This window comes from Cucumis sativus, chromosome 3 (assembly GCF_000004075.3).
Source record: "Cucumis sativus cultivar 9930 chromosome 3, Cucumber_9930_V3, whole genome shotgun sequence".
Classification (NCBI taxonomy): domain Eukaryota; kingdom Viridiplantae; phylum Streptophyta; class Magnoliopsida; order Cucurbitales; family Cucurbitaceae; genus Cucumis; species Cucumis sativus.
Genome location: NC_026657.2, coordinates 15485523 through 15497696, shown reverse-complemented (window position 1 = coordinate 15497696; position 12174 = coordinate 15485523). Strand labels below are relative to the sequence as shown.

The window sequence follows — 12174 nt, the reverse complement described above, 5'->3', positions numbered from 1 at the left end:
TAGATTTGATAATAGAATCTCATTATATTCTCCTACTCCAAGAAGAAAATAGAGTTATAAATATCTAGAACAAAACAGTTTTCTTTAACCAAATTCATCAATAAAAAAACCAAAGTTTTTCTCTCTCCAAAAAACAAAAAAAAAAAAAATTTCTCTGGAAAATCTCTAAACTTTTCCATCCCAATTGGTTCCCACAAACCAATCTCATCCAGAGGATAGAAAGGTCTCCGACGAGTGGTGTCCCCAAGTCGGTGGTTTGTAGATTCACTGACGTCATCAAAAGTAAATTCTTTGTATCTTGTAAATTAAAAGCATGCTTAGTGTTTATTTAAAATTTTAATTCTAAAATTTTGTCAATGTACTGATATTTTAAGATTCCCAAATTAATTTGAGAAATAGTTTTTAAAATTCTTCTGCTGCCATGGGACTTTTATCCCTTCAATGTATGCTTATATCCATGTTGCCTTTGAGGTTCAACTGGAGTCGACAACTTAATGAGTTTTCCTTCAAAGAAGTTTATCTAGACTATCAAAATACAATGACTAGCATGGTTCAAGCAACAAATAATATTTTCAGAGATGAAGGCTTACTGGTTGGTTGATTATGCTTGTGCAAAAAATAATGTTATATGTATTCTGATGGTATTTACACGGGTTTTGATTAAGAGATGAAATTCCATACTTATAAAGTGTTCAAAATTGATTGGAAATGTACGAATATTACTAAGTGTATTATAGCATATAATATTAAAGTGTCGTCTATTTGTTTCTATATGAGTGTCATATATTATGACATTATTATCATTCAAATGATTCGTGTAATGGCGGAGCGACAAGAAGAACAGAGAAAAACTGTAGTAATTAAGGAATTTGCAACAGAAAAAAAAGTCATAATGTATGAATTTGTGACATTTCTTAATTGTCATCAATATTAAAACAGTGTCACGATTGACCTATATATCTTTGATAAGAAAAAAATACCATCAATAGCGAAACAATGACATTTGATTTTATAAAAAAAACTGTCACGATTGACATATCGACATATCCTTGATATTTAAAAAATGTCATAATAAATAAATTTGCGACACTTTTTTAACTGTCGTTAATACGCAAATGATGACAGTTATTTGTTGTCATAATATAAAATATGACAACTATTTAATGTCATAAAATAGTAATTAATGACATTCATTTTTTACCATGAAAAAACTTATTACGACAGTTTTTGAAAACTGACATGGAAGGACTTTCTATGATTCCCGATACTATGACTACAAATAACTGTAACATATTTTATTCGTGACAGAAAATAACTGTCGTCGTATACCATTTTTGTTGTAGTGAATACTAACAAAATCAACGTATAAAAATAAACAAAATCATTTAAAATCAAATTTAACTCAAAATACACATCGAAGAAATTAGAAAAAAATCACAGACAAAGTTAAATTACTTCGATTAACAACAATTATATTTCATATTGGAAATAATGCATCATTGATATACTAAAATCAAGATTAAGATAGGAAGAACAAATTGTTTTCCCCGCATAAGAAATGATGATTGAGATCTTAAAAATGGGAGAAGAATATGCATGTTATTGAAGAAACAAATTGTTTTTCCTGTAAGAGAAAGAATGATAAGTGGAGACTAAATAAGTGATGATTATGCAATAAAAGAGAGAAAAGAAATAAAGTTATTGAACCATAATTTGAGAATAACAACAAATTAAAAGATGGAGATCATTTTAAGAAATGAGAATTTTACAATAACATGTTCTTAAAAGGCTATTCACTACCATTTTTCTTTCAAAATATAACAAAATTTTAGATTCGATGACACTATAAACACCTCTAGAAAATGATAGAAGTCTATTTGTGTCTATAATCGAAAAAATTATATTTACTCTCTCCTCCGTTTGGATGTATTTGGGGATTGTGAGCGTTGGTTGAATGGAAATGTGAAAGCCATATACAAGGTTTTATTCAAAGAACCAAAAGAAGATTTATTTCAAAGAAAATAAAGAGTTTATATATTGGAAAATACAAAATGGTCCTCCAAGCCATATACAAGGATGGGTGGGGAGATAAGATTTGGCATTTTATTAGCTGCTTTTCCGTAGTTGTAGATTTAACTTAGGGGGATTTTAATCAAATCTAATCTCACACGTATTTTAATACAATTTTTTGAGGCCTTTCCGTAGTTTTAGAATTAACTTAGGGGGATTTTAATCAAATCTAATCTCACATATTTTAATACAATTTTTTGAGGCTTTTCCGTAGTTTTAGATTCTACGATTAATTCAGGGGTATTTTCGTCAAATTGATTCCTACAACTCTATAAATACCACCCCTCCTCCTCCTTTTTGGTTGCATTCTTCAATCCGACCTGCGCTACCATTTCAACTGCGAACGATAATCTCTCCCAACTCTATCACCGATCAGGTTCCTCTTCTTTCTTCTCTTTTCTTTTTAGCCTTCCTAGTTCTACCCTTTTTATTAAGCTTTTCACTGGAATATTGTTATGCCTTTTTCGTTACGGCCCCTAACCTAGGGTTCTACTTGTTTTTTGTATCTTGTGGCGTGCTTCCGTTTGAACCTTCTTTACGTTTTTCGTTGCGATTGTTATTTTTTTCATCTTCCTGTTTCTTTCCTTGCGATTGCTGGAAATTCATATCTAGTTTTTTTCTGAATAACTTTAAGTTATGTTATCCGTAGCGGCAGCTGAAATTTCCGGAAGTTTTGGTTATTATTTGTTTTTTATTCTTTTCATGGTCGATGGATGTCTATGATTTTGTAGGGAAGTGATCCTTGCACCTCTAGTACTGTTTTACCTAAGTGCGGTGTTTCATGAATTGGGTATGAACGTTTTGGGATGATGTGTACGGATTATGGATATGAGTTTTACTTTGTGAGATTTCGTAGCTTATCGATTGTGCTTTTTATATGCTAGAAAGATCTATTATTTATATCCTTTTAAGTTTGATTACGGCTCTCATTTTGAAGACTTATTGATATTGTTATTGTTATTGGATGCGAACAGCCAGCCTTACGACACAGGATATGGGGAAACGTAAGTCAAGAGCAAAGCCCCCACCTAAGAAAAGAATGGACAAGCTCGATACTGTTTTTAGCTGTCCCTTCTGCAATCATGGGACCAGCGTTGAATGTCGCATGTAAGTTTGCATTTTGTTCCTCTTAGGTTCTTGTAACATGCGAGTTTGGGAGGGATATGTTATAAGGACTTAAGTATTTTCGTGGCCTTGTGGAAAAGCTGGACTGATGAATGTGTATAATAATAAGTAACTTGGCTCATGGGCTAGTCTCTGTCTAGGTGTGCCTTGTTTGTTTTGCAATCTGACGAGGGTGTTTGTATGGTTTTTAGTGATATGAAGAACCTGATTGGGGAAGCCTCCTGTCGGATTTGCCAAGAAAGCTTTAGCACAACTATTACAGGTATTCTCTTTAATTCTCTTGTTTGCTATCTGTTGTCTGTGTTTTACACTGCGCTTTGTACTATGTTTCAAATGGAAGCACAAACAGTCTATGGTTCTTTTTTAGGTCTCTTCTTTTAAAGTATTTTTTATGAATAATTTTGTCCTTGTGGAGCAGTGTTAGTTTGATCTGAACTATAATTTGGGCACAGGACTATATGATTATTCTAGTGAACTCATTTTCTCTGTGCTCAAATACACATGTGCTCAAATAGACAGATGAATGGAAGCTTTGTCATGCAGTTGTTCTACGTTCCATCATCACTAGTTTTTCGTTCCGGTTATTGATAGTCTATCAGATGAAAATTCGTCCAATTATGTTTAGGGCATCGTTGTATAATTCAGGTGAATTGAGTTCTGTGTCTAATCCAGGGCTTACTGTGTGTTTTCATTTGTCTGTTGTAAGACCCCTAGTTAAGGAAATTTAGGATTATTCGTGTGGTTATTAGAAGGGGCATATTTGTAAAGCTAAAAAGGTTCGTTAGGCCTTTTTGTTATGTAGAGAGAGGGAGTGCTGTTGGGAGAAAGGGGTGAAGAATTTTGTGGGATTTCCTTTGTGGAAGTTGGAAGAGACTCCTCTCGAAAGGCTAGATTATCTTGTTACTTATCTTGTTATATTTCAATGTTCTTGAGTTTTTGTGTGTGTGCACGTGTTTCTTTGTTTGGTGATATCCTAACATCACATATAAATTTTTGTTGCACTAACATTTCAATTCTTTTACTTTGCAGCCTTGAGTGAGGCAATAGACATGTAAGTAAAATTTTAAAGCTACTGGTTTTTGTCAACATTTGTTGTTGCTCAATAGTGCTTCAGTTAACGTGATGTTTTTTTTTTTTTTGCTTTTGACCAGATATAGTGAGTGGATCGACGAATGTGAGCGGGTCAACAACCTTGAAGACGATGCTGCCTAGAGGGATCAATTGGAGAAGTATGAAGCTTGATGCTTTCTATGGAAACGAAGCTGGCTATTTGGAAGTTCCTTTTATGAAACTAAATTAAGAGAGGGGGTCTTATTGGTTGGTATAACAACACTTCCACCCTCCACGGTCGTAGCAGTATAGACTAGACAAGTATGTATGTACAGTAGTAATGTTGTAACGGCTTGCACTTGACTTTATTACGGATTTTCTCACGGATGTGTAACTTTCTTTTATGATTTTTAAATCAAGAATCTTGGAGTTGGTAAGTTGTGTTGGATGGAGAGTTGGGGGGGTCCTGAACCATCCTTTATTATTGAATAATTCAATGCTTAATGTAAATGAAATGTTTAAGCATGTTACGAAGTACTAATGGTTGTTATTTCATGCCCATAAGACTCTTCTGAAATTGTTATACACTGATACTTTTGAATTGAGGATGTGGAGTTCGCGTCGAACCAAAACCTTCCTCACTTGGCTGTTTAGACCTGACTTTTCTTAAAGCGCTTTTAAGCTTGTTCTTTTTAAACCATTTGCTAATTAATGTGGATGTATAATTCCTTTTGTGTTTCAATAAATCATCTCCAGCTGACATTTGGGTCTATTACATCCATTTATTAGAAACACGGGTTTAGTAGATTGGGATTCAATGGAGTATAATGCTAATTATGTATATAGATAATGGTGTGAAGACCTAAAAGTTCATATGTATATATATATAGATTTGGTGTTGAAAATTAGTGGCGTATTTAGTAAACCCGTGAAAATGCTCATGGCTTCTCACCCACTTCCTTAAATTTTCAGTTATGTTCCATATTTAATTTAGAAATGCCTCAGTACCGTTCGCCCCTTTCCCTTTTTTCTTTCATCACAATCCCCTTCTTTTGTAAATTTCATTCGAAACCATAAATTTATTTACTTCTTACCAACTTGTTCTTTTCTTTAGATTTTACAACAAAATAGCTTAATAATTATGTAGCGAGTGTGCCCTTTTCTTTAATATAATGAGGGTAAGGGTTTTAAACAATAAGATGTGTTTGGAGGGTATAAGGATTCCTAACAACAAATATGTTCGACAACTACTATGGTAATATTATGATAAATTATTTTTAATTTTTAATAATTTTTTCTTTATGTCGAACAAATTTTGAGCATTTGAGCTTTAATTTAAAAGTATATGTATGAGCTAGTTGAACTATCGAACTAAGGAAATATAATAAATCAATGATAATATGGATATTTTCAAATGTGAAATAAGAAATTTAACCTAATTGAAGATGCTCAATCAGACCATGTTTGAATATTGCATGAGATTTACTATTCTTTATCATTATTGATAGAAAAGTAATGGAGTTACATTTGCATTGAAGACATATCATAGCGACAATAAAATTGGATTACAATTACATTAGTTTTCATTATGAACTAATAAAAATGACCTAAGTAAATTTATGAGGAAGAGCAAATGATGTAGTAAAATCCAAAAATTGACGAGACATTTTTTCACAAACAACATCCAAGGACCGTTATGAAAAATTATACAAAAAAGAGAAGAGAAGAAAAGAAAAGAAAATAGACATAGATGAAATATTAGAGTTTGGAAAACCAAGCAAATGGTAAAACCTAAATAAGAATATGCAGAGATTTTGAGGGGTATTTTCCCCCATTTTTGAGGCACACAATTAAAAGTTTGATATTTGGTACGGAATCACCTGGGAATTTTGTTTTTGCTCCCCAAAAGAAAAATAACGCTGAATTTTTGGGCTTAAAGCTTCTATCTTTCTCTCCATCATTATATATATATATATATATATATATATATATAGACACATTTATACTGGCTCAAAGATTTCCCAAAATAACGAATTTCATTTCTGTAGACGGGATCTTCAATTCTGATTTCTTTTTCCCGGCACTTTTCTCTTTGTTTCTCTCTCTGCTTCTTCGATAGCGACGCCGAAATCAAAGAAACACACCGAAAATTTTAGCTTATGGGTCGGCCTCCCAGCAATGGAGGCCCTGCCTTCCGCTTCACGGCTTCCGAGGTCCTTTTCCCCCTTCTTATTCTTCTTCTTTTGTTGTTTTTCCCTCTTTTTTTTTCCTTTCTATTTTCTTACTGTGAATGATGTGTTCCTGATGCATGTTAGATGCTTGAGTTGAAATTTTTTCTGGGTTTGCTCAATTGCTACGTCTATTTGCTTGATTGGTTTTTTTTTTTAGAAAAAGATTAACTTTACTGATTATTGTGCTTGTTTTTTTTTTTTTTTCTGTATTGGTGTTTTGGGGAGGTTTCTTATCGATTTCTTTTGAACTGATTAGCTGTTTTGTTATTTTCTAACTTGTATTCTGTTTTTTTTTTTAAAAAAACATTTCCCCCCATTTCTTAATCCACTTGTGATTGTGTTTTTCCCCTTTTGAATTACGATGCCCTGCCCCCAAATTACTACTTCTGTAACTGGTTTGCTTTCATTGCATAGAGTCGAGGTTGTGGTTGGTGTAAGTGTAGGTACCTGCATTTAGGTAAGGATTGCAGAGAGGGAGATTGTTGGGATTTGCTGGATAACGGTAATTTGGAAGAGTGCCATTTTCAATCACGCTTTCCATATTTATGTTTTGGTGAGTGGTGAGAGAATTTGAAGTTGCTGGTAGTTGAACTTTTGGTTTAGAGCTTTTGATAAAATTTGTTCCAGACCCAAATGGAATAGATCTAACCATCTGAATTTGAGTGGATATTGTGTTGACCCCGTTTCGAAATGGAACAGTTGGGTATCTTTTGGCCTTTTTGCTGTTCATTCGTAAGAAGGTAACTAATTTTCCTGCCGGATGTATTTTGTTCTATAAGGAAATACATTCTTGATATGGAGTTGAAAATTGTTTCAGTCAAATGAAGTTTTTCTGTTCTTGCTTTAAGGCTGCTGCTGTAGTTGTTTCTTTTCTGGGCATTATAATCTCATAGGTTACAATTCCTTAAAAGTCAAAACTTCCGTTGAATGTAATATTCAATTCTTATTTTTATCAAGGTCGCGGAGATGGAAGCCATATTGCAAGGACACAACAATACCATGCCAGCTCGGGAAGTTCTTGTTGCACTTGCTGATAAGTTCAGGTGGACATCGAGCAGTAGCCTACTGTGGCTTTTATTATTTTTGAGTTGATCTTTGTATGTTTTTTTAATAGAAGACAGGATTGAATAGTCAAAAGAATAATTTGTTTATGTTGTTATAGTGAATCAGTAGAACGGAAAGGGAAGATTGCTGTGCAAATGAAGCAAGTATGGTGGCTTCTGTTTCTATGCTTGACCTTGATATGATGGGTAGAGGTGTTCAGCTAATTATCATTATCATTTCTTAGGTTTGGAATTGGTTCCAGAATAGACGATATGCTATCAGAGCAAAGACATCCAAGGCTCCTGGAAAGTTAGCTGTCTCTCCAGTTGTCCAAATTGAGTCAACCCCTGTGAGAAATGTGCCTCAAACTGTAGTTGTTCCTGCTCCCGCACCAGTAGGTATTAAAAAGAATTGTTATGTTATCTTAGTTTTTAAGTATTTTCATTTTCTTATGCTGTTTTTTCTTTTTTATTACATGTTTATTACTAGCTTATCATCACAAATCTATTCTAGTAGTAGAATGGCATTCGTCAAATCCTCAGTCTAGGCTTGGATCACCATTTTAAAACTTTTCCTCGCTGGCACTGGGAAAAAGGTGTACGCAGAGGCGTGGTAGCTTTAATGGCCCCAAATCTTCATTTTGATTTGTACATTTTTATGAAATTATTACGAAAAAACAAATTGCAAATTGAGCTGCTAGCTTTTATTGTCTTCTTGTCCTTCTCAAGGATTTTCACCTTGCTCTCTTTTCCACCTCCTGAGCTTTCCCTCACTTAGATTCTTGGCTTAGGAAGTCTTACATGAGAGAGTTAATACTATGGACCATGTGTAGAGAGACTCTTCCTTCTTTCTTGGGCCTCGGTGGTGTTCCTACTTTAGAGGGAGCTGTATAAGACCTTGTCAAATTCTTTAGAGCTGCCAGTTTCCTTTTTCAATTTGGTCTTGGTTTTTTGGGTGGCCCTTGGTCTGTCTTTGGCTTGGAATATGAATGGCATGGCCATGATATAGGAGGTTCTGCCTTCTCCTACCTTTAGGGTGAAGGGAAAGTTGTGGCAAACTTGCTTCTTTTCTGTTGTTTGGAGGAATTGACTTAGTGAGAATTAATAGATTCTTAAAGGAAACATTACATTTAATACTTTGGTGGTTGAAGTGTTTAACTATTATCAGTTGAGTCTTATTATTTCGAATTGGATATTGTTTCTACCTTAAATCATGGTTGACCATGTTTATATCCTATGAAGAACTATAGTTTTTTAGAATGACATGGTGTGGAAAGCTATGAAGCACGGATGCTTCAGTTTGGATAGTGTGTGAACAAAATATATGTGAGCAAAACTTATTGGACGGGCTGACCACTTGACACATGTTGGATGGCTTGATAGTATGTGTCTGTGTCAAACAATTGTTGGACACTTAAATAAAATATTCAATTTATTGGTGTTCTATTTTTGGTCTGTTTATTTAGTTTTGAAAAAAGTGAAATAAAAATAAAGTTGAGAGGACAATAATAAATTTTGTGAGGAAACACCAATCTTGTTTTTCATGCATATTAATGGATGAGCACCTTTGATTATGGATTTGGTTTTTTAAGATGATTCATATTGAAGCACAGTAAGTTTGTTTTTGGATCATTTATTTTTTATTATTATTTTTTTGAGATAAGGCATTTGTATCAGTCAAACTGAAAAGCAATTCTAAGTACGCAAAATGTGGAGGGGAATTTTGACGTAATTATGTTATTGACCTTAACATATTTTAATTTTTCATTCAATTTCTGTGCCATTCCAGGCTCTGCAAAGGGTGCTCCAGAAAATCCATTGTCGGAATTTGAAGCTAAATCTGGGAGGGATGGTGCATGGTTAGTATAGCTTGTCTACAAATATTGGAATTTTGGAGTGAATTAGCTGGTTTCCATGCTTTTGGATGATAAACCTCCTCATGATAGGTGTAGAGGAACAATTGCAGTTCCATGCATACACACATGTGTGAATTAATTAACATGCAACAAACAGACTTGCATAATGTGAGACATTACTGATTGACTTTTTTAACTTTTCATGGTCAGGTATGACGTTGCTACCTTTTTATCGCATAGATCTGTGGAAAGTGGTGACCCGGTAATTTTGCGCCTCTTGCATGGAAGTTATTATTTAAGGAAGCATTGCGCTGCCTTTCTTTCCTCATCAACCTATTTGCTGTTTTCTTCTTCATGCATTGTTTTTTTTTTTTAGCTTTTATCATTAAAAATGAACATGGAAGTATTAAGCCAATTAATTCTTGAATGGCCACTATCTCCATTGTTAGGAAAACATTAATCTGCCTTCTATCCTCAACCCATGGGCCCAATGTCAAGGGCTTTTCTTTAGTTTGGTGGTGGCTTGAAAACCTTTTGGATCACATTCAATCCTACATTTTCTCTAAGTATTTATTATATATGTGGTTTCAAACTAAAACAAAAGTTAGAATTATAGGGTTTTTGTGTGCTACGGAGAGGGAATTGTAACATTCTCCTTCCCCCTCCCTACCTTTGAGTTTGTATTGACATTATTAGGATTGAGCAACAACTTTTCTGACCAATATTTTTTTATTTTTGGTGATTCCCAAAAATGGTCTGAGATATTTGATTGTAATTCAAAAGTTTGTCTCCTGATTTTTCGTTGAGTACAACAAATGTAGTGGTGAGAATGCAATTCTTTGGACCTCAAAGGAAGGAATAGATCCCTTAATCATTGATGTTCATGATTTTGGTAAAGAAATCTGATGTTTTGATTTGTTTGCTTTAATCTGGCTCCCTATATTACCTAATAATTGTTGTTTGTCAGGAAGTCTAATAGTAATTGTTTCTCAGGAAGTACTAGTAAGATTTTCTGGTTTTGGATCCGAGGAGGACGAGTGGGTTAATATACGAAGGAACATTAGACCTCGTTCTCTACCTTGTGAATCATCAGAATGTGTAGCGGTTCTTCCAGGCGATCTCATCTTATGCTTTCAGGTAAATACTTTTACTCCAAACTTTCAGTACTTAAAAGGGAGGCCTTTCCATCACCTTGCAATCAGTTCAGGACAATCTCTTGGATGTAATTTCCGACTACCTTGTAAAACCACTCCCCTAGTTGGAGGACACAATGATCTTTCAAATTTCTAACTAGAAAACTCAACACACGCTCTACCAGTTATAGGGGAAACTTTTTTTAATGACGAATTTCATTATCTTCAAAATTTTCAGGAGGGTAAAGAGCAGGCACTTTACTTTGATGCCCACGTGCTTGATACACAACGGAGAAGACATGATGTACGAGGTTGTCGATGCAGGTTTTTGGTTCGTTATGATCACGATCAATCTGAGGTGTGTATCTTCTTCAGGTTCTTTTGGTTGTTCTTATTTGGTATTGCTCTCCTAGCTTGGGGTTGTTGCAATGAACACAAACATCACATCAATATAACCATTGCCGTTAATTTCACATGAGCTGAAGACTTTAGCTTTTGATGTGGGGAAAATTGGAAATCAAGAGCTTGGTTAGTGGTTGGGCTGATGTCATTTTTTTTTCACGTTTCTTCTTTTTATAAAAAAAAAAGTAATCCTATTCTCTTTCTTTGGAGTTGTAGAGTGTAGGCTGGATAGTTGGTTTTCTAAGGGGAGTTTGCTTCTCGTTATTGAATTAGCTAACCATATGGCTACGTGGAAGAACCTTTTCTAATCCTCTACGGATTTTCGGAAGTTTTTTTCCTTCCTTTTTGTAAACTTCATCTATGAAATTCTTGTTTCTTCTTCAAGAAAAATAAAAGGAGGTTATTTCTATAACAAGCGAGAAGTGTTCTATTTAATCAAGCATTGAATGCTGTTCAGGATTATTGACTTATCTTGCTCTAAATTATTGTTAGGAAATTGTTCAGTTGAGAAAGATTTGCCGTCGGCCTGAGACTGATTACCGGTTGCAACAGCTTCACGCCGTAAATGAAGCAGCATCCATTGAGCCCTCAAAGTCAGGCATGGATTCTGTACTGCTCAGTGGTCAGAGGATAAATTTCGAAACATCACAAAATCCACTTAGCAAGGATGCAGCCTTGGTTATACCAAATGCAAATCCTCATATAAATGCCCATGCCCAAACTAGTACTCAGGAAGCAAGGAATACTGAAACTAACACTGCTCCAACCACATTCAACTCTGCTAATCTTGCAGGTAGCTCTGCATTCTCGAGTGGTATCGTGACAAACACTGTTTCTGCTGGGTCAGCTGACAATGTGTCTGATGGGAAGTTACTTAGTTGATTATGTGGGAAAAGTAAAATTCTCCATCAGTCTAATTTTAACAGAACCTATCAATTTAAAATTTTGCCTGACTCGTTTATTTAGGATGAGTAAATACCTAGCGAAGTCTGTTCTTTTTGTCCCATGTTTCAAAGTTATAGGTTCTCCATCCACTTGCTGTGAATGCTGAATGTTCTTGACGGATGAAAAATGCAGGACTCATGCCTCGAGTGTAATATCAAACAGGTCAGAGGCGTCATCTCTCCCATTTTACCTTTCGTTTTCTCTGCTTAGCCAAACATGGATCTACACTTACACAATCCACACTGATGATATAGTTTACTGCTTAATTTTCCATAGAGCTTTGTTAACTGCCAAATTTAACTAATGATATTGTAATGAT

At 34.5% G+C, this 12174-nt stretch overlaps 2 protein-coding genes across 2 annotated transcripts; both read left to right on the top strand.

The window, feature by feature from the left end:
* Positions 1 to 2300: 2300 nt before the first annotated feature.
* Positions 2301 to 4804, top strand: LOC101220299 (transcription elongation factor 1 homolog). Its single transcript, XM_004146193.3, has 5 exons — positions 2301 to 2446; positions 3045 to 3177; positions 3387 to 3457; positions 4225 to 4246; positions 4347 to 4804. The coding sequence occupies exons 2-5, from the start codon at positions 3065 to 3067 to the stop codon at positions 4405 to 4407; spliced, it is 267 nt and encodes an 88-aa protein (XP_004146241.1). The 5' UTR covers positions 2301 to 2446; positions 3045 to 3064; the 3' UTR covers positions 4408 to 4804.
* Positions 4805 to 6890: 2086 nt separating this feature from the next.
* On the top strand, positions 6891 to 12130 carry LOC101220528 (protein SAWADEE HOMEODOMAIN HOMOLOG 2). Its single transcript, XM_031883538.1, has 10 exons — positions 6891 to 7029; positions 7176 to 7216; positions 7434 to 7519; positions 7639 to 7684; positions 7765 to 7918; positions 9309 to 9378; positions 9586 to 9637; positions 10369 to 10512; positions 10747 to 10866; positions 11403 to 12130. Exons 3-10 carry the CDS (start codon positions 7443 to 7445, stop codon positions 11790 to 11792), a joined length of 1053 nt encoding a protein of 350 aa, XP_031739398.1. The 5' UTR covers positions 6891 to 7029; positions 7176 to 7216; positions 7434 to 7442; the 3' UTR covers positions 11793 to 12130.
* The last annotated feature ends 44 nt before the right edge of the window (positions 12131 to 12174 follow it).

Coding starts and splice junctions, on each gene's coding strand:
- LOC101220299 (XM_004146193.3), top strand. CDS start 3,065: ATGGGGAAACGTAAGTCAAGAGCAAAGCCCCCACCTAAGAAAAGAATG. Junction 3,458..4,224: donor CTTTAGCACAACTATTACAG/GTATTCTCTTTA, acceptor TTTACTTTGCAG/CCTTGAGTGAGGCAATAGAC. Junction 4,247..4,346: donor TTGAGTGAGGCAATAGACAT/GTAAGTAAAATT, acceptor GCTTTTGACCAG/ATATAGTGAGTGGATCGACG.
- LOC101220528 (XM_031883538.1), top strand. CDS start 7,443: ATGGAAGCCATATTGCAAGGACACAACAATACCATGCCAGCTCGGGAA. Junction 7,520..7,638: donor GCACTTGCTGATAAGTTCAG/GTGGACATCGAG, acceptor ATGTTGTTATAG/TGAATCAGTAGAACGGAAAG. Junction 7,685..7,764: donor TTGCTGTGCAAATGAAGCAA/GTATGGTGGCTT, acceptor ATCATTTCTTAG/GTTTGGAATTGGTTCCAGAA.